The sequence below is a fragment of the Grus americana genome, chromosome 13 (assembly GCF_028858705.1).
Source record: "Grus americana isolate bGruAme1 chromosome 13, bGruAme1.mat, whole genome shotgun sequence".
In the NCBI taxonomy this organism is placed as follows: Eukaryota; Metazoa; Chordata; class Aves; order Gruiformes; family Gruidae; genus Grus; species Grus americana.
This window is the reverse complement of record NC_072864.1, coordinates 15,881,814-15,907,362: the sequence shown is the minus strand read 5'-3', so window position 1 is coordinate 15,907,362 and position 25,549 is coordinate 15,881,814. Positions and strand designations below refer to the sequence as shown.

The following is a 25,549-nucleotide window of genomic DNA, read 5'->3' as shown; positions in this document are numbered from 1 at the left end:
GGGCGGCAGAGGGCAGTACCGCCGGCGGGGGGGGGGGGGGGGGGGGTGCCCGAGCGGCCAGAGGGTCAGGGGCCGCTTTGGGGGTGGGGGGTGCTGCTGCTGCCGCCAGCCCGCACGGCTGGTGCCGGGGTGCGTTAAATGTGAGCGTCGGGCGTACCCGTACCGGCGCTTGGCGGTACACGGCGTCTGCTGCGGTCACGCTGCCCTTCTCGTACGCTGGCGGCAGCCACTGCGCTCCCCTAAAACTGTTTTGGGGATGGTTACAGATACTTTTGCGTCTTCCTGCCTCTCACTCTGCTCCAAAGGAGAGGAAAAAGGTAGCCTAGGTGCCATACTTGTATAGCCAATGCTTCCGCAGATGGAAAAACACATCACATGCACAACACAGCAAACAGCAACATTTAGTAGTACAAATTCTCACCAGATGCAGTTTTATTTTTAGCGTTTTCATACTACAGCCTTAAAACATCTTTAATATAATATCAGCTAGAAAGTTTCCAGCATACTGCACGGAGGGCCCGGTGCTTCCCGTAGTTTCAGAATTGCATGGGAGAGGATTTCTCTTTAGGAAGATGGAGGTGGAGGTTTTGGAATGAAAAAGCTGCATTTCAGTTCCAAGTATTCCATGAATTGGGCAGTTTGCAAAGAAGTCGTCTTAGCATCGCTTCCTGATGACAACCAAAGACTAAAGTTCTGGTTTCTCCCCACCATCCCAGAGCAGGACATTCTGTCCCCAGCCCTCCTCTGCTCTGTCACAGGTGTCTGATCTGCATTGTCCAAGAGAAACCCAGCTACAGCAAGAAGCTGTAGGGTGAAATTTGTTTTTTTGAGTTAACAGACTTGATTGCTTTGAGAATCAGGATCTGTACCTAAAACTACCATCAAAAGCCAAGTGGAAACTGGTGAAATAGAGCACAGCTTGGAACTGGAGAAAAACCGCCCTGAATAACCCCATTTCCAAACCCCACATTCTTCAGTTATTCTGAGAATTATAAACATACCAGAAAAAGGTAACTAGAAAATGACTAGCCTGATGTTCCTCTTACATCAAAGATGCAAATAAAAAGGTTTCAATTCATAAATTATTTTTTAAAACACAACACAGAAAAGTGAGCATAAGTCTAATAAAGGATTTCATGTTATCCTTAAGGATATAACAGTAACAGAAAAAATACCCGTGGGTGGTTTTTTTTTTTAAAAAAGCAACTAATTCTGGGAAAAAACCCCAATGATTTGTTCTACACTCATAGCACATAAATGTAAACAAGTTTTGTTGTAGGACTGAGGTTTATTAATGTACAGGATTCCTCAGTAGCAACTCTAGTCCCAAGCAAATGAAGCCAGGACACAACACGGGTGGCATACTACCACAAAGGCTTTAGGGAGTATAGCTACGGGGTATTTAAAAAAAAAAAAAAAAAAAAAAAAGGCAACACCACCCCAACAAAAAAAAAAAAAAACAACGCACTTGAAGTGCCTTTCACTCTCCATCATGGGGCAAGGAAGAAGGAAAAGGCCAATGCAATTTTCCTTAAAAGTTCAAAAAAAAAATTTCACGTGTCAGAGAAGAAAGAAAAGAAAAAAAATCCTCACCGGGATTTTTGCCAAAAAAGGAACACAAAACCAGGAGAAGGTATACTGAAATCCCAATGCACCTTTAAAATTGGTATAGGTATTTATGTGAGTACCTCACAACCCCAGGGCTGCATCAGGACCCTCCGTTGTGTTGAGAACACGTAGCAGTCACAACCGTTCTAACAATGTACAGATTATTACAATAGTATCTTAGTTCACAAGCAGTTTGATTTAAGCCCTTAATATAACAGTAATGCAAGGAGTTCCTGACACCCAGATTTAACAGGAAAAAAAAGCGTCTTACCATATCCTTTGTGTGTAAGTCTCAATCTATGTTTTTATATGGTCACTGAATTATGTCTGACAAAATGCCTCTCACACAAACAAGGAACTTATGAAACTAATACAGAAACAAAATAAAATTAGAATGAATTGATTTAAATGCATGCTATTTTTCCCAGAAGGTACAAAAGTTAACAGTTTGAATTTATTTGGAAATTAGACAGAAAACCGCCACTCAAGTAAAAGCTGCTTCAAACAGAAAGGCTCACCACGTTTCAGCCCTTGTAGAAAAACTTCAGGTTCCTTAATCTGCTGTGACTGTCAGAATTTCAGTTTTTGCCAATTATCTTAGTTATATATCTTAACAGTATGTCCAACACAAACTATATTTAGATTGTTTGCTTAATTCATTTGTGCCAGAAAGGAACAATTACATTGTTTTCAATTACCACTACCATTGCCTGAATTTGAATTGCAACAGTAAATGTAAGACTAGATGGTTCCATCCAATCCTCTGGGAATGCTTTTACTGAAAATTACTTACTAAGGAAACAGAACTTGAGTTTATGCACATTTTTGGTTGGCTGTTTTATGTTAATATAAATGAAATGTGTATCTTGTGAAATAATACTTAACTACAAATAGATTTTAAATTAATTGGTTCTCTGACACAGTTCTCATTTTGTAATTTTACTGTGCTCTGATTTTTTTAATATTTTCTCACAAAATACAAACATAAAACAAAGCCAAGTAGTACTGGTTAAAGTTATTCTTGTTTCTCTAAGATGACAATCTTTAAAAAAAAACATACTGTGCAAAAAAATACCTTCAAGACACACCACAAACCCCAAATAGTTAAACTACTGACTATAATGTGGTATACAGCCATCTTCTGAATGTCAAGGCATGACGTATAAGAAGTACTTACAACAAATGCTTATTTAAATCTTGCCACTTGTTTCTTTTCATAGAGAGCAAAAATAAAACCACGTAGCAATGATAACTCCTTATCTACACAGTTGGGGATTCAACATTTTGCAGGCTGCAAAAGGGCCAAAGCAGCAGCAAATGCTGCCGGTCCTACAGCTTCTGAACAGGGAGGGGAGCACACTGTGCTCTCTACGCTCTTAACACCGCTGACTTAAATTCAGCACCCATTTTGGTATAAAATTTCAACTCTGAGGCAGATTCTGTTGTGCTAGGTGTCAGACAGGGAGACAAATAAAGCAGCAATCCATACTTTCAAAGGATTGCAGTTTTTAATTGAAGCACAGACAGATGATGCCTTAGGGACCAGGATAAGCAAACAAATTCAGTTTCAGATACCTGTTTTGATACCAGTCTTATCTGTGTGATTACATAAACTGATGAAGATCACTTACATCTATTTAGCATCTATTTACTTATGCTGCACAGTCTAGATCAGTCCAATTTCTGCCACCCTCAAAGTATCTTCAAGATCTGGCTTTGCCGTTGCAGGCTGTCAAGGATCTTGTCTTCATGTCAAGCTTACCCTAAATCTATTTAAATAAACCAGTGCCAAAAGAGGCTCCAAAACATTTAATTTGCACCACATCATCACTTCTGCTGCCTAATTTTCCTTAACTGTGTGTCCTGGTTTTGGCAGGGATAGAGTTAATTTTCTTCCTAGCAGCTGGTCTAGTGCTGTGGTTTGGATTTTGGATGAGACTAATGTTGATTACACACTGATGTTTTAGTTGTTGCCAAGCAGTCAAGGACTTTTCAGCTTCACACGCTGCCCTGCCAACGAGAAGGTGGGGGGCACCTAAGAAGCTGGGGACATGGCCAGGACAGCTGATCCCAACTGGCCAAAAAGATATTCCATACCATATGATGTCATGCTCAGTATATAACTGGGAGGTTGGATGGCAGCCAGGGTGGCTCAGAAACTACCTGAGCATTGACTTTAGGTGGTGAGAAATTGTGCTTGTTTTTTATATTTTATTATTATTATTATTCTCTTCCTTTTCTGTCCTATTAAACTGTCTTTACCTCAACCCACGAGTTTTGCCTTTTACTTTCTGATTCTCTCCGCCACTGTTTTACCTGCAGGCCAGGTTAAACCACAACAGTGTCAGAACAACTTTTATAGCCCCAATCTTACCGCTTAGCTCTTCTGTACTTATAAATCTCATCTGGTTTTAGGCCCCAATCTGACACTTCTTTAAATCACTGATAACTTGCCTTCTCTTCCATAGACAAAAGTCTTCGATGCTTTTCCTATTATCTTCTATCTTGTCCCTTAGAAGCAGAATGTGCTCTCTAAATCAGCGTACAAAATTATTACCTCTCATTCAGTCACAAGCCCTCCATTAGACACCAAGAGCAAGTTATACTAAACTGGTAGCCAGGCAGGTGATAGAATAAGATTTTCTCATTCAGAAAAATGAAAGTATGGACATCAAAATATGCAGTTGGCTAATTATTATTAGATAACTAGAATATCATAGAAAGGAAGACAAGGGCTCCATTTTGCTATGGGCCACTGGTAAGGGCAAGAGACTTTGGCAAAGATCTTACAAAACAGCATGTTAGGAAATCACATATGAAAGTGTCAATATTAGTGATGAGGTTAACAAAACAACAAACATCTCCCAAGAGCTACAGCTTACTTCTCTATCAACCCAAACATATCTGGTGAGCTGGAGACAGAGCTGCCAACCTGTCAGTGTTTCATGCCCTCAGCCAAACAGGCCCCCTAAAGTGCTCTGGTCTCCTCGGATGAAACAAAGTTGAAGAGATTATCTTCTATATGTTCATCTGCAACTTTCAGATTCGTATTTGAAGATGAAAGTTCCTTCTCATTAGTAACCTAAAAAAATCCAACCCTAAACAAAAAATAACATACTTCATTGTTCTAACAGTCCCCAGAAACCAGATTCTGACTGCTACACTTGATGTAAAATGCAAAGTACTACGCTTGGGACAGAGCAATCCCATGAAACAGAGCAGGCTCTTGACTGAATGACCAAAGAGCAGCTTTGGAGAGAAGCACCTAAGGGTCCCAGTGGACAATAAGTTGAAGAGAAGTCAGCAGTGTACGCTTGCAGTCATGACAGCGAACAAACACCAGGACGCATTGGCAGAAGCATGGCCAGCAGGTCAAGAAAACTGATTACTTCCCTCTATTCGGCACTCATGAGATCACACATGGAGTACTGTGTCTAGTTTTGGGCCCCCCAGCACAAGACACAGTAGGGCAGGTCAAGCAAAAGGCCACCAAGACACTTAGAGGGCTAGAGCACATGATGTACAAGGAAGGGCTGAGGGAGCTGGGTTTATTCGGCCTGGAGAAGAAGGGAATATAACTGTTGTTTTCAACTACCAAATGTGTGTTATAAGAGGAGATGGAGCCAGACTCTTCTTGGTGGTGTGCAGTGAAAGGACAAGGGGCACATTTTGCAGCAGGGCAAAGTCCTACTAGGTACAAGGGGAAAAAAAAAAAAAAAAAAAAATAGTGTTCACAGCGAGGGCAGTCAAGTACTGGAAAAGGCTGTCCAGAGTCGTGGGATTTCCATCCTTGGGAGATGCTCAAGGCCTAGCACAAACTATCTGACTCCAAAGTCCTGCTTTGAGCAGGGGACTGGACTAAGGGACCTCCAGAGATCCTTTCCAAATTAGATCATCCTGCAATTCCATGTAGCACCCAGAAAATGACAGCAGAATTTTCTGTGTGAAAGTCCTTTTAAGTGCTCCAAACAAATTAATAACTTTTATCAGGTTAATATTATACTATCCTCGGCGTACAGCACATATAACACCGGGATTAAAATCCACGCACTGTGCAGTCTTATGCCATAATCCACCTAGCTACTCTTTCCTCAGCTGTTACAGTCCAGCCCTCTTCACTGCCTGCCCCTGCCAAATCCCAGGATAACCTTTCAACTGCTCCATGCTCCTCAGGACTTCTCCAGGCGAGGCTTAATGGCCCTTGAGCTCTCACGATGCCACACTCTCAACTCAGTCACTTGATTAGCAGGCATGGCATCACATCACACATTTCATCCAACTCCTGTAAAGTAATTGCAATAACAAGACTTCCAGGCAGTATTGCTGCTTAAACTAATTTTTCACTTTGTCTTGCATTTTACAAAATACCCTATGTCAGGATTTCATAAAGTCAGTCATTTGCAAGTTATCGAGTCAGTTCCTGAGACTGCTTTCCAATCCAAGAGACTGAAATCTAACAAACCAAGCAAATTTGGTCTTTGTAGTTCCATGCCTAAACATCATAGGCAAAATTTTGCCAAAACCTAGATGCCTGTGCTAAGGCAGCACATTAAGAGAAGGGGGGGGAAAATCCCATTTCAAAAATCAGCATAACAAAATGTTTTTGTGTTTGGTTGTGGAGTTTTTTCCTTAAAAAAATGTGTATGAGAGGATCTCATTCACAGAAATAAATCCAAAGTTTTTGATATATGGAAGTTCGCAGACAATCTTCATAATCAGTGACTTTTTTTTTTAAATAGTTTCTGTATTTTATGGCTTAAAATAGCAAAAAAAATTTTGCTGTTGCAAATATTTGAAAAAGATATTTTAAGCAATTATAAAGTTGCTTCAGATAATACCTCAGTATAACAAAAACCCTTTTTGTTAGGTTTACTACTTCCCTGAATTCAAATTCATCCTCATGTAGAATTACAAGGAAGAAAGTAAATCAGAAGACTCGATTTTCAGAAATACCAGTCAAAATAAAGTAAAAACCAAGGAGCTTTGTATAAGAGTAGGATCCTCTTATATCAATTTCCACAGCAAAAAGCTATCATACTGAAAAATATCAGAAAATTTATGATTAATATCATAAATTAATCTGAAACAGTTTTCTCTTTGATAAACCTCATGAAGTAACAGATCCAAGTGCTGTCAGTAATCTACACACTTGTCACACACTTCTCTTGGGAAGCTTGCCATAAGTGCCTGTGCAATTCTAGAAATAGGTTAAGAGCAAATATGAACCATTCTGCCACTGCTTGATTCTCTGAAATGTATCTTAGGCTTTTAAAATTTTTTTCTTGATCTGGCACATAACCAAGAATATTCTCTAAATTACTTTTTTCTGCAATTAGAATTTTCCACCAGGATACATGAGGATTTCTAATCAATGACAGCGGTGCTACGTACAGACCTCAGGACTGCAAGAGCACATGCTTGTCACTGCTAACACTTAAAGTATACTGTGGGTTTTTTATGCTGATGTGACTTTCATATTGCATCAACCCAGAAGTATAAAAATACTGAACGTAAAAAAATGCAATATTAACATGAAAGCAAGACTGCTCTGCTCAGTAAATTTTAGACGTTCAAAATGGTTATATTTTTGGAAAACATTATTCAATAAGGGAAACCTTAAAGTTCCTCGATGTTTCAAGTTGGGGTTTTCCCTAGTGCCTCCTGATATGCAATGAATCTTCTCAAATTCATCTTCACATTGTCAAGAACACACAGTTGATCTGTACTATATTGTCCTTTGCCTTCTTTTCGCATCTGTAAGACCAAAAAATACATACTTTACTAATGGAAAAGTTTCTCCTATAAGATCACCTAAAGTTTATAGTAATTCTATGCAGGTCTTCTATCAAGACACGTTACCCATGCCTTTTGCGAACTCCAACACATTTGCGTGTGCATATGGGTAGCTAGCAATTATTTCTGCAAGTCTATTTACTGTAATAGATCTCTGCCTAAAACTATACTACTATTGGTATGCTATTTCACTCATAAATCTGAAACATACACTTATTCTTGGTAGCTTTTTATGTGAAAGACCTTGTACATCTAACCAACCAATCAACTGTAGCACTGTCAGGTATGTATTTTGTGTGTACAGTGCTTAGCTTTAAGACCATGAAAGTCACTCCTCAGGCTTCCTCTGACTAAAGAAACAACATATTGAAGGTCATTCTCTATTTAAGACAAGGATGTACCTAAAATTACAGTTTAGAATTTTGGCCTTGTGATTCTTGAAAATACAGAATACGTGATCTATTTTAATTAACGAACAACAGAACAAAAATGTCCACTTGCAACTAAAGCAAGTTAAAAACAAAAGATGTCAATGTAACTTCAGAAGGGCCTCCTCTCCCACCAATTTAGCTGTTGTTCTTCAGACACATATGCAGAATTTTTTTTTAATTTTTTTTACACGGGTTTCAGAACAATACAGTGATTTGGACATCAATAATGCTGATGGTGTCATGCAGATATTGCAATGAGGATGCTGTGCTGTTACCTTGGCAGTTCCATGAACTGCAAGGTAAGTATATTTGCTTTTCTCTAAAGTGGAATATCAGGAATTCAATTATTTGGTTTTTTTCTTGGTCATATTATAAAGCCATATGTTCCTGCTTAATTATCTCTTCTAGCAGCCCAAATCTCAAAGCTTTAACCCACACTGTGTGTTGAGCCCCTCAGCTGGCTGCATTTGATGCCTACCCTCATTTTGAACACTGGCTGAAATTCTTTCAGGGCTGGAAGCAACTTGATCTGTACCGCTGCTTTTTCTGCTTCTTTACCATCTGCAAATACATCAAAAAGTGCATCCAAGGCTTCCCCTGCTACCACAAGAGAAGATTCCTTCATTGCAACCTCAAGAAGAAATTTTCCAATCATCTGAAATAAGAAAGAAAAAATTATTTTTCCAGCAATACTTAAGAAAATGGAAAGAAGCAACAAAACTGTTTTAGGCTCGCAATGCAAAGTTTGCTATTTCACCTTTAGTGTTTCAGCTGTATCTTGTCCTTTTGCCAGAACACTGCCAGAAATTCCTAGGATGCTCACTACATTCACTCTAACACTGACATTGCTGCTGTGAATACCAGCTTCACATAAAGCCAAGAGCTGCTCAGGAGTCATACACTGTTTAGCAAGGAAAAAAAATAAAAGGAGGAAGATAGAAATATTTATATTTTCATGGAAATTTTCAAATATGACAGATCATTTGCTTTTACAGAACAAAGGCAAATTTATAGGAGAGAAACAGAGTCCTGTATTATGAAAACTACATGAATTCTGAAAATGTAATTAGCAAGAAAACAGTTAAACTCTCCCTTTCACCTTCTTAAGGTGTTTCTTTCAGAACCAAAGCTGTCATGAAGCTAAAGGAAAAAGTTGAGCCCAAAGGGATTTTCACAAACTTACCTAGCTCAACACCTGTTTCCAATTCATTACGAATTATAATACAGAACCTCATTTTTCAGTTCAAAGCCAGAAAGGACCAGCAGACCACCTAGTATTACGTCTTGTGTAACAAACTATTATGCTTCATTTCTGTATTTAGCTCACTAATTCATGTCCAACCAAGATTCTAAAAGGACAACCAGCTTCAACTAGATGACATCAGGAAATACAGAATCCACATTTCCAGGTGCTAATTTACTAAATGCTTGCCATTATATCCATCTCCTAAAGATATTACCTGTGGCTTATTGCTATTTTGGTCTTTAAATACCTTTCACCTGTTTATATGTTAAGGAGGAGATATCTAAAAAAGTATTCCTGTAAGGTCCATGAAAAATACAAAGAGTGAATGTTGTTCTTTTAGTGTTCACAGTTGCTGAAATTTAGCACTTTGTTTGAATGGGTTTGTTTCAAAAACTTTCCAGCACAATCTCACATGAATTTGAACCTACCAGAGCATTTGAGTTTGAAAGCTTTTACCTGGGAGATGTTCTTTGATGCCATTGTTTGTAGGAGAGCCCTCAAAGCACTGGTGATGGCTTCCAGGAATTCTGTGTCTGTAGGGAGTTCTGTCAAAGAAATGAACCCAGAGCCAAGAGTTGAACAGTAAGATGAAGGATACAAGAAGCAAAGAAATACAAATTCCTTAATCCCTTAATTGCTCCTCCAGGTACTACCACAAACAGGAAGAGCTAGATTTTCAGAGACTGGGGTTTGTAGCTTGTAACCATAGTGATTTGTTTGAATTCAGTATTAATTGCATCTGGAGGTTAGACCACAGTTGGTCCTCATTTTCAGGCACATCCCTGGTTAAGTCACTTCTGTGACCTAACACACGGTACAAACCACCATCGGCAGAACAGAAGCTTGAAAACTGGTATCACATCAAGGCCATAATGCAGGAACTGAGAAAACCACAGAAGCTGACTGCATACTTTAACTCCTTTCTTCTGTCTTCTAAGCAGGATTTTTAGACACCCAGAACGCTAGACACTTTCCAATTCATATAAAGAGCATGTTTTCTGGTGGTTTAATAACCTTTCAGAAATGCATGATTCAAATACTGCATTATTCTTGTTTAACCACAAATTCATCAATACCAGCCATCATCTTAAATACACGTTCTGCATTTCTTGAAGCTTTTTATTTTCCTCTAACGTGTTCTTATTTTCTGGACTACTCCAGATGGCAGAAACTCGGTTATTTCATGCATATCTTCTCCTTTCCCATGTAAGCAACTAGATCTTTATGCCTCTTTTTCACCCTGTAAACCACAGAATTCCTTCTAACCACATGTTGGTACGTTATCAACATTATCTGGCAGTTTCCATTACACAGCATTTAACTATTAAAAAATAGTATGTTAACGAAAATGGACATGGGCCATTAAACTAATTTATTAGCACCCTCTGTGTAGCCACTTCTCCAGTTTCATCTAAGAACTTTGTCTATTGTGAAGCACAACATGTAGACTCTGAAATCTTCAAGTCCTGCTCTTCTGGCACGAGACAAATATTTTATGTGAACTTCCTTGCACACATCTTATTTATTTTCATTTCCTGCATTTTAGTTTTTCAGGCACTACACTCTCGGTAATGATGTTCCCACAGACAGATCACATGCTTTTAATGAAATTGAGAAAAAGTTAGGTTTGGCAGGCAGATGCATTTCCAATCATTAATGCAGTGTCACACTATACACTACAGCGAATAAGAACTACATACACCGTGCTTGTGGCTACAAATGAAGACACTTGAAGGAAGAGAAGAAAACTGAGCTTAACAAGCTTCTAAGAGACAAGAAATGACAAAGCCATGCATATGCTAGACTTCAACAGGTCTGTCTCAGGAAAAAATGTTTTCTGGCAATTTTGAGATTTGGCAGGCTTTTCCAGCCTCTAAAAATATCTCTTATTTTTTGAAAAGCCATCATCACTGACCTTAAACCAAAAACAGATTACCACAATAGTTTGAATGAAGCAGCCCATCAGGGAACCAGATCATCAGCTTGGAACCACTTTTTTTCGGTTGTTTGGGTTTTTTGTGGTTTTGGTTTTTTAATCTCAATTCAGCTTCTCTAGTGATAGTAACAGAGAGATCATAGCATAAATGGTCCAACAGTATTATTGGAATGATGCTGATCTGATGTGTAAGAAAGATTACAGGAGGTAGCCGGAAATGCTAACTGCTGCATAGCTACACTAGACCATCCAATGATACTGATACTAGCAGATCTACAGGGAAACCATCACAGCATCTCTATGAAATAATGTGCCCTGGAAGAAATGCAGTGGATATATTATAGAGTTTACCAGGATATATCTGATATTCTAAAATAGTATTTCTGAAAAAATGAAATTTATTGCTTTCTCCACTGAAACCAAACCACCACTGTAAGAGGACGTTAAGTGGCTTTAATATTTAGTCATAAAAACTTTGCACATTTTCTTATTACAAATATATTTTCAATAAAACTATGCAATCATATGCATAAAGCATGTCCTGGAGACAAGGTGGCTGCTATCTTTCCTACTGTAATAAGCATGTACATTCTGGAGATTTTTGCAACAACCACCTTTGGTTTCATAAGATTCCTAGGAAAAATTATGTGAAAGACTGTGCTAGACACTCTTTTTTTCATACATCTATTTAGGCTAGTTTGCACATTTAAAATGAAAACATCCTGTCGTCTTCATGGCTTGTCTGATTGACGAAAAACTGCTATTATCACAAATAGGATCAACCAACCAGTTCTGGTCTCACAGCAAGGCAGGATTCATCACTAACTTAGTGACCTCCTGTGTGCGCACACACAGACGTAAAGCGTATTCTTGCATTAGGAGCATACCTGCTCAAGGTGCAATTTGGATAAACACATCTTACTGGGATACACTGTTTTGTCAGCACATTTCCAACATTCAGTATCCTTATTTTGCAAGATCAAAGGGCTAAAACTAATAATAATATGGCATTAAAACTTAACAAGGTACCGTATATCGATATGAAATAGGTCAGCGAGCCCCCTTTACATCTTACCCGTTTTAGAAAAGACCAGTTGCGAGAGATGCTCTGCAAGGGACTGAAGTGCTGAAGCTCCTCCAAGGCAATCCACATCTGACACTAACAAAATGCTATGAAGACATGTTAAAGCTCTACACTGCACTGCATTCAGTCTGAAACAAACAAAAAATGCACTTAGCAGATCTCTTTGAAAACAGATGTTGAAATACAAAGAAAGATCTTGAATTAAATAAGGCTGTGATCCAGTATGCAGTTTACACAAACATTTATATCTCTTTATTCAAAATCACGTATCAGATCTGCTATTGTGCAAATCTTAAAAGCAACCCAAAGATGGACAATCCTTCTAAGAGTTCTAAAACAACTGAATACACATGAAAAATAGAGAGAGAGACAACGAAATTCCTACTTTTTAATTAATGGTTTCCAAGACGGATTGTGCATACAGATGTCTAGAGCAACACTGTTCGGAAAAGCAGTTTTTTCAAGAATCTGGGGAGGGGAAAAAGAAAGGTTTAGCTGGTTTTTTTGTGTCTCACCTGCTAAAAATGCCAGAATCTTCCTCAGTCACTCAAATGGTGCAATTATACACTGGGTTTAGCATAGTATATTTTAAGTATCCAACTGTACTGAACAAAAGGTGATTTTCTAGGTCTTTGCTATTCTTTTTTTTTTAGATCTTTCTTCTTACAGATTCTGCTACAGAATTTGCAGATAGCTGCAAGTCTAAAAGACCTCGCCATGAAACTTAGACTGCTTGCTATTAAGTACAACAAGCCTTGAATGTTTTCATCTCAAACCTTGATGTCTTGGGTCAGATTCTACCACGCTGCTGAACTAGCATAATAAGTGATTCAAATGACGAACTTCATCTTTACAACCTCAAATAAGAATGAGCAAAACAACTCTGAAACAAGAACATTTGAATTCTTGTCAGTGTCAAATATTGTACTTCCGACGCTATGTGTAAAACAGGGAGAAAGAAGAACTCTCACTCTTTCAGGGCTGACTCTTGCCATTCACATACATTACTTCCACCTCACTTAAGTAATATGGAAATCTGGCAGTCATGCTTCTACTCAACGTTACCTTTCTTTTTGCAGGCAATCTTTTTCACGTCCAAATCAAGGAATAATAACCTTTGTATTTTGGAAAAGCCAAATTTAAAAAAAAAAAAAAAGCGCACCAGATTTCTGAAACATGTGAACCTTCTATTCCCACTTACATGAAGAAATTATTTAGGTCAAGACAGCTCATGTGATGATGCTCCACCTCTAGGCCAAAAAAAGGGAAGCTAAACCAATTTTTAAAAAATACTCCTTTTCTCCAGATGGATTGAGATAATTTGTTTGCCTAACCTGGGATACAAATCAGGCACAAGGGAAAGACTGTACCATGTGTTGGAAAAGACAATACCTTCTTTGGAATGAGGTTGTTCAGAAACGCTGAGTTAACCTCATCAGAGAGGCACAGGGGTGACATCAGCAGCCCACTCCCCTCATTGTATGAGTTTTCCATAAACAAGTCACTTTCATCACTGCTGGAGAGTTCTTCCCATTCATCATCAGAGGGATCTGAGAACAGAAGACAGACCGGCAAATGTAACAGCACTCATGCAATAGGTCTCCTACTTCTCAATTATAGTTGGCTCCAGCTCTTGGTTTAGGAGTCTTTAAGCTTTTGGGCTCTAATGAAGCCCACACAAACCATGTGCCATTAAGTCACAGTTTTAAATATCATATTACTATTGTTTAAATTGTTTTATTTCTTTTTATTTTATATTTATTCAGGCAACAAGTATTCTTATGAGATAGGTTCTTCATACACTGATACTTCATTCTCTGATATTAACTATGCTTCACTTAAAGATACCAAAAAAGGAATAGAAGAAACATTTCATAAAGCATTTACTAAGATTTTAACTTGGATTGTACCGTTTTATTTTTTGAGGTAGATTCAAGCATGCAAATACACCAGTTTCACTTAACTTGTTTACTAACTGCAGTCAGTTTAAGGCAACTGTTTCCTCGGGCAATACTGAAGCCACAGACAGATGCCCTCTGACTGGGCAGTAACTGGGCTGGATGAAGATGTTACTGTCTCCACAGCAAGGCCAGTTGAAAGGAAATGACCACAGTAAAGCAAGCCAGCTCATCTATGTTAGCCATTTCAGGCAACATATTTTAAGTAAATTAAACTATGTTTATAGTTATAAACCTGAACTGAATGATTTACTCTGCTAGCAGATCTGCAGGGGCAGACAAGGCGAGAGGGGCTGAGGTAGTGTTACCAATGGGCACAGCTACTCCAAAGCAAATCATCTGTCCATGGCTTAAGGCAGACTTGGCCTGACAAGCACAAGGTAAGTCCATCATTTATATTTAAACTGATATACCTACTTCCACTGGGTTTGCACCAGTTTATCTAAAGTTGTTTTAAACCTGGTTACATTTTAACTGGTGTGACACTGGTATTTACGCAAGTCCTAAGTCTACAGGTTGGACCGATCCTCCTCACAACAGGTGAAACCTCTGCCTGCATAATAGGCAGGATATTGAACTACTGTGATGAAAAAATATCATATTCACCCCCAAATAAGTTTGCCTGATAACACAGATTCACGTCAGATCCAGGTACTGTAGTAACTACAGTAATAGCCATGCACTTTCTCTGTGGCAAAAAGTAAATTAATTCATTTAAAATACAGCAAGAAAGGTCTAAATGAAGGCATTTCACCTGCACTGCGCAGCAGCTTAAGAATTCATTTGAAGGTGATGACTACTGTTTGTCTGACACAAAAGTAACTCAGCAGGCTGTAGCAACTTGATCACACGGGCATCTTCTTTTGCTTATGATAATATGCAATTAATTCTACAGCCATAATATGCTAATGTTAATAGCCTTTGCATGAGAAAATGGCTTGTCTTTTATGTTTTAGCAACCCACAGTAGCAACAAGCATGAAAACAAAGCAGACATCCCCCTTTCAGTCAGTCTCTTGCCTCTTCTAAAAAATTACAAAGCAAACAAAACAAAAATCTCCTTTGCAAATTAAATGATAGCTAAATGAGCTGACCAAGCAATTCAGCAACAACAAAGACAACAGTCATCGTGTGTTCACAGTGAGTGACCAGGGCAAAGCAGGAATCACGCTCTGGAACATCAGCCCATATCTAAGATCAGGTTTCTTGTAACGTTCTTGGAAATACAGAAGTATTTCCAAAGGCAATCCCATCTTAACTAGTGCTGGTAACCTACAAACTACAGACTGGACAGCAATGCTGGAGTCTCCTGGTTCCTTCCCGTGTCCCTGCCAAGGGGAGAGCGCTCTGCTTCTTCCAAACGCTGGCTGGCGTTCAGTAGAACACGTTTCTTGCCAGCCTGGTTATTTCCCTTAGTTCTGTGGCAAGCTGAGTGTTTCTATGAACTCAGCATAATGGCTAAAGCTATTTTAGTCCTCAAATAACTTGAAAATTAAATGAACAGCTGCCTCTGGATTCCTCTTAATTTCTACAGACTATGTTTCTGTCTGCCCATGAATGGGTAAAGTACTGTAGTGAAATACAACACAATCAACCTTACATCGCACTGAGTGAATGGCAGAATACGCAGCTTATCCACAAGAGATTTTCCAATTAAAGGGGAGAGCTTATGAATTACAGCTCATTAGATGAGAAATGCAGTTTTAAAAAGAGCTTCATATACTAGGTGCAGAATTTCCTTACGCTGTAAGAGAAATAGAAAAATCACCAGTGGGAATATCTGGGTATTACTGTGGATTTTATTAGAACCTGACAGATTTACTTACAAAGTTATCCCCTACACAATTACTTTTGCATCAGGCTTACGAACTGTACTAGCAATTACAATTTTCATGTTTTGGAGGAGTTTTCTGGGTTTTGGGGGGTTTGTTTGTTTGTTCATTTTAAGTAGAATTTCAGAAACATTTGTTTTCCAGAAGATCTAGAGAAAAAGCTATCAAAACTGAGTATCAGAGTTCATAGAAGATACAGAATATTTATTTCCTACTCCCCCCAAAGTAACGGTCTTTCTCCTCCAAAAAAGCTCACAAAGGTGGAACTCTGAACAGCCTAAATCTGCACTGCTGCCAGATTTGCACGTAAAAGCTGTCTCACCTCCTCCTTTTGCAACACTTGTAGTATCAAACCTAAATCAAAACCAGAAGATTCATCTGCTTTATAAAAATTGATATCCCCATCCTGCAAGGATTCATGCCCATACTGTATCAGATGAACACTCAGACCATGCTTTAACTGAACAAAGAATTTATTATAATACTTTTTAGGAAATATCTCTTCAGCACAAGTGCTTTTTTGTTTGTTCTTAAATATTGGCACATGTAGTATCATGCAAAAAATATGTAAGCGATATAAATTATTTAAATGAGAAAAAACCACTTAAATTAGTAATAGAAATTACAATCAAATCTGCCCCTCAGCTGAGGGTATCAGGGACAAGAAGTGTATGTGCATTCACCCTTAAAAGCTAAGATCACTAAACAGCAAACTAAACACAACCTATTACAGAAACAAAATGCACCACAATACTTGCAATGAAAGAGATTTCCTACAAACCTTCACTGCAGCACATATTAACAATGATTTCCAGAGCAGTCTGCTGAGCCATCAGTAAAGCTGTCACTTCTTTCAGTTCCCACTTATCAGACTAAAAAAGAAAAATATGAATCAAATTTAGTTTTGTAAAATAACATTTCAGTGCAATTTAAAGCACCCAGGTTGCCAGTTAGAAATACAATCCAGCCATTTCCTCATCTCATCCCTCCACATAAAAAAAACCCCAAACAAAAAAAACCAAACCAAAACAAAAAAGGCCAAACAAAACCAAGAAGCAAACAAACCCTACCACCTTTCTGCCAGATGCTTCAGAACAAATTTTACCTTTAAGAAACACCCCCCTGCAGTAAAGTTGTAACAGACAAGATTACCTAATGTTACCTAAAGCCCTAGCAGAAACATTTATGTTATTCATTTCATGTACACAATAGTGAATGCATTCCTCAAGCTCTGTGCCATCTCCACTCACGACTGAAGAGTTACAACCATTGACAGCCTCACTTGCCTTATGCAGACATCAGAACTTCCTGCAGTAGCTACAGGAAGTGTCAGATAAGCCTATACCTTCCACTAGAGGAAAAAAAAGGAAATGTGCTTTCCTGATGTGCCATGCAACTTGCTCACATTTGAACAAGTTGAGTTGAAACTCTCCATGTTCAGCTTTGAAGTTTTAGCTAAAACAGTCAAGCCATTTGGGAGTTAGAATTAATAGTAGGCAGCTACTCTGGCTACTTCAGTCAAGACCAGTCAGACGCTCAGCCAAACGCACTAAGCTCTCTCCGAGCGAGCCAGCCAGCCACACTTACTGGAAGTAGGTCTGAAATGTCATTTTCTCTTCTGACTTTTCCTTTTGGTATTTCTTCCATGTCATCATCTTCATTCAAAACATCGTTGTCTATAACATCACTCATGTTTTCCTCAGTTTCTGTCTCTGCAGCAAGTTTTAACCTGTTTTTTTCAGCTTCATTCATACGAATAATTGTTTCACCAGCATCTATTGCCAAAGATTCTGAAAAAATCTTCAAGATTGCATTAACCATGCTTCCCAGGCTGCCTGGCGGAATGGTATCCTTGATATTCCAGATAGTGCCTAAACATGAGATAGTTGAAAGATAAATATCTGTTAAAATACTCAATTCCCAGCTCTGTAATAGTCATATATTTTGTAAGGACACAGCCTCCACTAGTTGAAATACTCAGTGCTTGTATTTCAGTATGAATGTTCAAGTCTTTTCTCTACAGTCTTGTATTTTTTTCTGGTTAGCATTTCACATACTCATCTTTAATAACTATGTTATGCCCACATCTTAAGCTTAAGTAAATTTCAGCATGTAAGGATACACAGAATATTTATGCAGAGCAATCTCGGTAACATTTTTTATCTGTGATAACAAATCCACGCGAAATAACCATTTTCTAAGGATTCTCAAAATTAAACTAATTTATTACACTCCAATATGAAAAATCATCATGGTTGAGCATTTGTGGTGGAAAAAAGAATGCAAGATAGAGAATCTGAGGTAAAACCTACATCTGTTAAGATCAAAACAATTCCTGCACTACTTATTATTGACTGATTTCACTGTTGAAACCCAAAAGAACACTTAAAATAAGTTACCATCCTGAGCAGGTATTGAATTCAGAATCAAGCATTTAAAACAGTTTTAAAACTAGTTGCAAGTATTTGGTTACTCCAAAACACAATCCCAAGAGGCAGAAATAACCTCATGAACCACCTATACAGGCTGTCCAGACTATATCAGAGAAGACTAAGCCTTCTGTCCTTCCCACCCTCCTTTATATGCTCTCAAAGCAACGAATGCCCTTGAGCATCGTACCTGCTATCAGTGTTCTCAGAAGGATATGCTTCATTGTGGTCTCTGGACACAACATCACGGTTTCCAATACTTGTTGTGCAGAAGCATTGAATGAAGAAAGAAGATCTGGATTATCTTCTGTCACTGCCTGCAAGCAGTTTGCTGCAGCAAACAACAACAAAGATAATTAACAACCCCTATAGTAGGTTTCACTCTCCTAATGAGAAAGCATTATCCTCCTGAAAGCTGGAGTCATGAAACAGACACAAGAAAAAACATTTCACGCAGCATCATGTTTTAACAGTATGACACTGTCCTTCACAAACTGTGTTTTAGATTAAAAGACAAACCTGTACATAAAACAGGTGAGGACAGCACCACATCAGCCATGGGACTAGCTGTATTAACCTCAGCTACTCAAAATCCAGTTTCTCCATTGTATACTGACTAGGGAAAACACCAAAAAATGTTGTGAGCACATACGCCTGTAAAACCATTATAAGACTATAATAACAATACTACTAGTAAAACCACGTTGAAAGTGATAGCTGTTTGGGGGTTTTTTAGATGGACTATGTCCTTTGCTCTACAAATTAAACCCTTCATTATCAAAACCAGAAAACAAAATTAAAAACACAGCCTCCATCTAGAGCTTGCTTTCCACAAAAGTTTTCCTCCTGTGTAACTATCAATAAGCCATTCTCCTTCAGACTGAAAACAAGCACAACAGATGTCACCTTCTGAATGATCTGCTGTTCAGGAAGGAATTCAAAGTCTTACATTCAGTGTAAAGTTTAAGTAATGCTAAAGCAGGTGCCTTATGCAATGGATGTGACATCAGTGTTGCATTCATATAGTAAAGAAAAAAAAAAAATCTTTAAATCATTATCTTCTCTTTTTACCACTTACCTACTGAAATAGCCAGATCCACATTCGTGGAAAATTTCTTCATGTAATGTAACACAGACTCCAGACATCCTTCTTTATTGAATATGGATACTGCAGTATTGTTGCATTCACTAATGCATAAAAAAGATTAATAAAATACTTTTCCCAGGAAAAAAAGACTGTAACAACATTTTAAGTAACTCACTATTACTCACAGTTTAAAAACCTACCTAAGATTTACACATTGGTCAAAGAGCTATCCTTCGTTTTCGAGGTTATGATCAACTCTACATAAAATGGAGAGAGAGTGACTGCAATAACCTGGACCTTTGAGGAAAGCTGGCTCCTGCCAGCTGCTTCCTCACACACACAGTATCCAGGAGTTTATTTGGGAGCCTAAGTATAGTCTCACACAGCCAGAGCCAGCCAGAGTGTAAAAGGCAGCTTATAGGGCTACAAAGCCAGCCCAGGGCTTTCTGCAGCCATGAAGACTTCATCCACAATCCCACTGACAACAGAGTGGGCTGCTGCCTCTCACATCAGTACTTCCTTACTCCAGAAAGTGACTGCTCTTCAGAATTCAGAAATGCATGCTAAATAAATGTTAAATGCTTTAATTATCCAACAGTGGGATTTGTGTTTCAAGTTTTCACAGCTATTTCCATTTTTAAACTAATATATTGATACAAAACAAATTCAAACTAAAAAAGCATGGGAACTAATTAGGTATGAGGGTCTTAAAAAACGTACTTTGAAAATATTATGTCTCAGCATCAATGCCAGCCCCAATTTTATCAGTACCAAACCTAGCAATGGAGTCAGCAGTTCACGGTCATTGCCACAAAGTTCAAAATACAGAAGTGATTTATAGCACACTTAATGATTATAGTTCATGTTCCAAAGCTCTTATTTCTACAAAAGCAATTAAAAAAATGAACACAAAACATTGCTGAGTCAGAGTTACAAAGGGTATTCTGTGTCAAGCAGTTTCTGTACTGTTCTAGATTCCAATCCCTTAAAAAAAACCCCAATTTACAAATTAGGCCTCAGGCCAGCAGCCATACCATACAGAGAGGCAGCTCCGCTGAAATACTGCACAGTACAAAACAAAATTCTGTATGGACCAAAGCGTATAATGACATGGAGCTGTTACAAAATGAAGAGAAACAACACACAATTCAAAGAGAACTTTCAGAACAGGTTTGCATCACTTCAATGTTTATAGCCATTTCTGTATTAATAGTGTTGCCATTTCTCTTTCTTCACCTGGTGTTTCCAATGGAAACTACTAATCGAACAATTCACATTCTTTCTCACCTAATTAAGTAGATTTTTATCAGTGCCTCAGTCATTAAGGGATAGTTTGTCCAAACATTTAATACGAGCTTTTGGGATGACATGCAGAGGGAGGAAGTAGTAAAAAACCTCCTCGTATTCCCAGAGCACTGGAGTCCACTGATCAGAATTTAATTTTCTCCATCTCCCATATCATGATAAGGATCTACAGGAACTGCATGCAGGACACCACAACCCAAACTGTGCAGGAGACTATGACAGAACATGTTCAGAAAACAGTATCTGTATTTAGGATGAACAACCAATAGAAATAAATTTTAGCCTAAAGCTAATGGCCAACTTTTCTATGTGAAGGATTCTAAAAGCGTACAAAGTAATTTATGGTAGAATTGTATTTCAGATCAGATGAGGGTTTGCCATTTATTAAGCAAGGCACACGAAGGAGCAACACAATCAGAAATCAGAATCGGCAACTGAATACATAGAATCATAGAATGGTTTGGGTTGGAAGGGACCTTAAAGATCACTTAGTTCCAACCCCCCTGCTGCAGGCATCTTCCCATGCAAGGACAGTCATTTCTTTTCTGCTTCAACTCCCATGCTCTTTTTCAGGAACAATTTAATTTAGGTCTTCTAAAAGGCCAGTGTTTACACAGCACTTACCATACATTCCACAGCAAGTTAATAGCCTCATTGGCTATGTCTTCGATATAATTTTTGTTCATCTCTCTGCATTTCTTTGGAGAGAGCTGGTTAGCATCTAGTCCAGTGCTACACTACAATCAAACAAGAGAACCAGGGTTGGGAAACAAACAAGCCAAGAGAAAAGCAAAACCAAAACTTTAGCAGCAGAGTGAATAGAGACATCTCTCATGAAGTGTTTATTACCAGAAAACCTGACTAGTTTCCTATTCTCTATGAGAACCAGGCTAGAATGGAATTGAATCATTGATTTTTTTTCCTCTTGTAAAAAGACTCTTACAGTACTTGCTTTGCATTCAGTAATCTTCAGAAGCTTTTTAATAAAGAAACACTTTGCAATTTTAGAACCCAAAATGCTGCTTCTTGCTACTACAGCCTGTATGCAATTTTCAACAGTTCTTTCTAATCACAAAGATTAATTCAGCTAATATCTTGCTGTGCTTTACAATAATGCTATTACCCATATTTTAAAATGGGGAAGAAACATACAGAAAATGATGGTATTGCTCAAGGCTGTTCATACAAAGACAGCAGGTGACAGAATTCAATGCAATTTCCAAACTGCACTGCAACACCTGGACCAAACAAAGAATAGGTATTCAGTACAGATTGTTCTACAATAGCAGTAACTACCCAACTGTAAATCCAAGCTTTCATTTAAACAAAATTGCTTACCAAAAAAGCCCTCACTAGAATAATGGTGCAACATAAACATTGGATCTAGAGCCTAGAATAGACTTGTCTTGACTGATGTTCCAGACCCAAAATCTCCAGACCATTAATGCAAAATTCATCCTAGGCAGCAAACCTCACCATGGGCCCAAGTTAGCAGGTCAGGAGGCAGAAGCAAGTGGTTTGGAATCTCTGCAATATTTTTCGTACTATTGAACCTACTGAAACGTTCTTTTAAAAGATTTTTCACGTATCTTATCTTCTTAATAGCTACATAAATTGAACTATTTTTGAAAATGGGATAATTCAATGGCTAGATCAGTTTTAAAATCAGAATAAAAATAAACACACCTCTTTCAGAAGTGCAACAAGAGGTGTCATGATGTCTTTTGTCACCATGTCATCACAGACTTCAAATCCCCCACAAGCACTCAGATTTCTGGGAAAAAAAATAAATGCTTTGGATCAGATAAATTACTTTCCAGGAATGTGTAAAAAACCACATCTATTCAGCATTCTTCTCTAAAAATCATTGTATTTTTTGTTTTAAAATCAATCTGCTTAATCAGTAACTTTAGTATTTTATCTTCCTAACAGAATAACTTTGGTGTTAGGAAAAAAAAAATATTTTCACTTGTCTAGCACAACTAGAAAGCTTATCTGTACTAAAACATTACTACTGGCAAGTATTACTCAGTGTAAGATACAATATGAATGTTAACAGGTATTAGCATTACATTTTTGTACAAATAAAGCTGTAGGTCTGACTGCAGAATACCAACTCAAAATGCTGCTCTTCAATACTGACGAGTTTCTCAAAAAGTCAGCTGAGTGCATTCTCTAACTAACCCACCGCTCCTACAGTGTTATCAAGACACAAAATGCCGTACTAACAGCACTCAAGTTCCCTGTATTTCTTCATACCACTGGGTTTTTTCCCCCTGACATAAGGATGGAAAGCAGCACATTCCACTGGGAATAGATAAGACAGTAGTAACTAACTTAAACGCTGCTCCTGATTAAAGTCTCATGGCAGCCTACGGGAGCAAGAAAAGCCCCTCTCTCAGGGACTTTGACTGACGTAGGCATACTTACTCAAAACAGAGTTGAAGCAAGGGAAGTTGGCATTCAAGTTCATGGCTTTTAACAGCAAAACCCCACTCTTTTCTTTACCAAGCCAGGGGTATCTCATTCTAACTCTGATTATTAACAATTGCTTACCGGAGAGCACCTGCAGCTGTCTCGCGAACAGCTAAACTGTGATCCATCAATAACGGTCCTAAACACCGGACAACATCTCTCTGCAGAAAGGCTGGGATTACATGCTTCTGCTGCAACAACTTGGAAATACTGGCACAGGCATACTCTCTCACTTCAGCGCTTGGATGCTGCAGCTGGGGAGGCACAAACAGGGCAGATTAGCAGGGAGGGAAAAGGTAGGAGTGAAAAGACTGATCTGCCTTTTGATTTGCAGGCCTAACACCGTAGCTCCTGTTTTACTGCTCCTGAATAGAATCAAGAGCTTTTAACTTCCATAGAAGTTTATAAATCTTTGCCTAGGTTATGTGTGTTAACTATATGACTAGATAAATACTATTCTGGGTGTTCTAACAAGAGAGCCATAGTTCAGACACAGATTTGACACTAATTGGCACTGGTGAGACCTCATATCTACTTTCAATTACCATGTTTAAAAAAAAATGGACAGAAATGGGGGGAGAAAATAGCATCAAGAAAGTACAACATATGCCACCATAAAGACAAACTGAAGAATCAAAAAATACAAAAAACCATGATAGCTTTTAGACTGAAAACATCTGCTTAAAGACAAGGAGCAAGCATTCTCTACATCCACAAGACAACACGGACTTGTGCTGTAACAGAGGTTTAGGTGAGATGTAAGAATTGCGAACCATAAAATTAATAAATTAACAGCAGAAGTGCCTATCCTGGAAGGTCATGGATTTTGTTGAAAACCTAACAGAAAAGATAAACATCTGCTGAAGAGCAGAGTGGAGAAGAGTGGTACATCAGGTCCTGCCTCACTGAAACTGATAGAGGTCTTTTACTTCATCCTCACCTGTGCTTTTTTTTTTTCACTCTGTTTTTTCTAAAGACTAAATAGGTTAGTCCAGAAGAATAATCAAGCAGTGATTCCTCCAATGAGTTCAATTAGGTGAAGCAAAGGGGATTTATTTACCTAAGGGAAAGCAGATTTTTACTTCTGATTCTAAAGTCACATGCACAGGAAGAGGTTTAAACTAGTTTTCATCTGTAATACTTAAACCAAAACCAGGAATGTGGCCAAACCCAGTCTTTTTCAGCATTTTCTATCAGTTATTTCTTACATGTGGATCTTGGGACTCATCGCTCTGGCTACCTGTAGGAAAACTCCCCAGTTGGGTAGACTGAAACCAAGCCCTGCAAGAACTGCTCCAAAGCGCCGCCTGGGACGAGGGGCACAAAGCAGCCCTCCGCACAGCCCCTCTGAACCGGTCAGGAAAGAGAACGAGAGGCCGGACAGGGTGCCGGGGCGAGCGGCAGCAGCTGCCGGCCCGCCCAGGACAGGACCGCCGCCCCTCCCTGCCGAGCCGCCCGCGGGCGCAGCCGTGACGCCGGAGAAGCGACGCGGCGGCAGCCGGGACGGGCGGCGGGGGACGCTCCGCACCACTCCGCCGCTCCTTCCCGCGCCCGAGGACACCCGGATCCTCACCCGACACCGCCGGGAGGGCCGAACCCTCGCCTCACCCCCACCGCAGCGGCGAGCACAGCTCCCGCCAGCCCCGCTCCCCCGGCTGGGGGTCGCGCCGAGCCCGCCCTCGCCCCCCGCCTGCACCTTCTCCAGCAGCTCCGCGGCCGGCTCGTCCTCAGGGTCGCCCTCCCCGTCGCGACGCTGCTCGGGACCGGTGGGAGAGAAGGGGGCCCTGCGGAACCGCCGCGCCCGACTCTTCCCCATGGCTCCGCGGCCGCCGCGCCGCCCGGCGCGCCCACGTGTGCGGCCCCGCGCAGGCGCAGCCCCGGCCCGGCCCGCCCTCCCGCCCGGGCGGCTGCCCTCGCCTCCGCTCCTCAACAGCCCTCAAGCCGGACTGCTTACTGCCAGGTGACGAGTTTTCTAACTACAGAGGCAGCGCAACGCCTTCCTTGGCACGCACGCAGCCCGTCGCACCGACCGGCAAGATCAGCGAAACACCTTCTGTGCTCAGCGAAACAGGCGTCAGGTACGCCGGCAGCCCTGTAACCCAAGCGTCACCAGTACCCTCACGTGGGTTCGAGGGCATCGCGTCCACTCTGGCCCCAGGTCAGAAGCTCAAACCAGGCAAATGTTGAATGAAACAATTCCCTCTAACAGCACTTACAGAGGCAGGATTGAGCTGTAGGATGGAAAACTGGAAGGACTTTCTCTCTGGTGTCAGTATCTGAGAGTGTAAGAACCACATCAAATATAGGAAATGTTGGTCCCGTATGAAAGTTACAGACTTCAGCTATAAACTTCTGAAGTTCTTCTG

The 25,549-nt window shown here is 39.6% G+C and overlaps 1 protein-coding gene across 5 annotated transcripts; it reads right to left on the bottom strand.

Moving 5' to 3' along the window:
* Nucleotides 1-400: 400 nt before the first annotated feature.
* Nucleotides 401-25,533, bottom strand: HEATR3 (HEAT repeat containing 3). 5 transcript variants are annotated; one of them, XM_054840383.1, is made up of 15 exons: nucleotides 24,880-25,045; nucleotides 23,265-23,437; nucleotides 22,395-22,482; nucleotides 21,333-21,445; nucleotides 19,395-19,504; nucleotides 18,507-18,647; nucleotides 17,475-17,758; nucleotides 16,669-16,759; nucleotides 13,491-13,648; nucleotides 12,484-12,566; nucleotides 12,090-12,226; nucleotides 9,535-9,623; nucleotides 8,590-8,733; nucleotides 8,311-8,487; nucleotides 401-7,362 (listed from the first exon to the last, which is right to left on the bottom strand). In XM_054840383.1, the coding sequence occupies exons 1-15, from the start codon at nucleotides 24,997-24,999 to the stop codon at nucleotides 7,243-7,245; spliced, it is 2,028 nt and encodes a 675-aa protein (XP_054696358.1). In that variant the 5' UTR covers nucleotides 25,000-25,045; the 3' UTR covers nucleotides 401-7,242. The 5 variants fall into 5 exon arrangements, with proteins under 5 accessions (XP_054696358.1, XP_054696359.1, XP_054696360.1 ...); XM_054840384.1 differs by lacking the exon at nucleotides 24,880-25,045 and adding an exon at nucleotides 25,400-25,533 and having other exon boundaries at nucleotides 7,169-7,362; XM_054840385.1 differs by having other exon boundaries at nucleotides 7,169-7,362; nucleotides 12,090-12,184; nucleotides 24,880-25,043.
* Between the last annotated feature and the right edge of the window lie 16 nt (nucleotides 25,534-25,549).

Bases quoted from the DNA above. Each gene is read 5' to 3' on its own strand.
- HEATR3 (XM_054840383.1), bottom strand. From the start codon at position 24,999: ATGGGGAAGAGTCGGGCGCGGCGGTTCCGCAGGGCCCCCTTCTCTCCC. The intron at 21,446-22,394 runs GTGTGTTTATTT...GTTTGATTGTAG, and splicing joins TTGTTGCACTTCTGAAAGAG to TGTAGCACTGGACTAGATGC. The intron at 12,227-12,483 runs GTAGGAATTTCG...TGTTTGTTTCAG, and splicing joins TGGAAACCATTAATTAAAAA to ACTGAATGCAGTGCAGTGTA.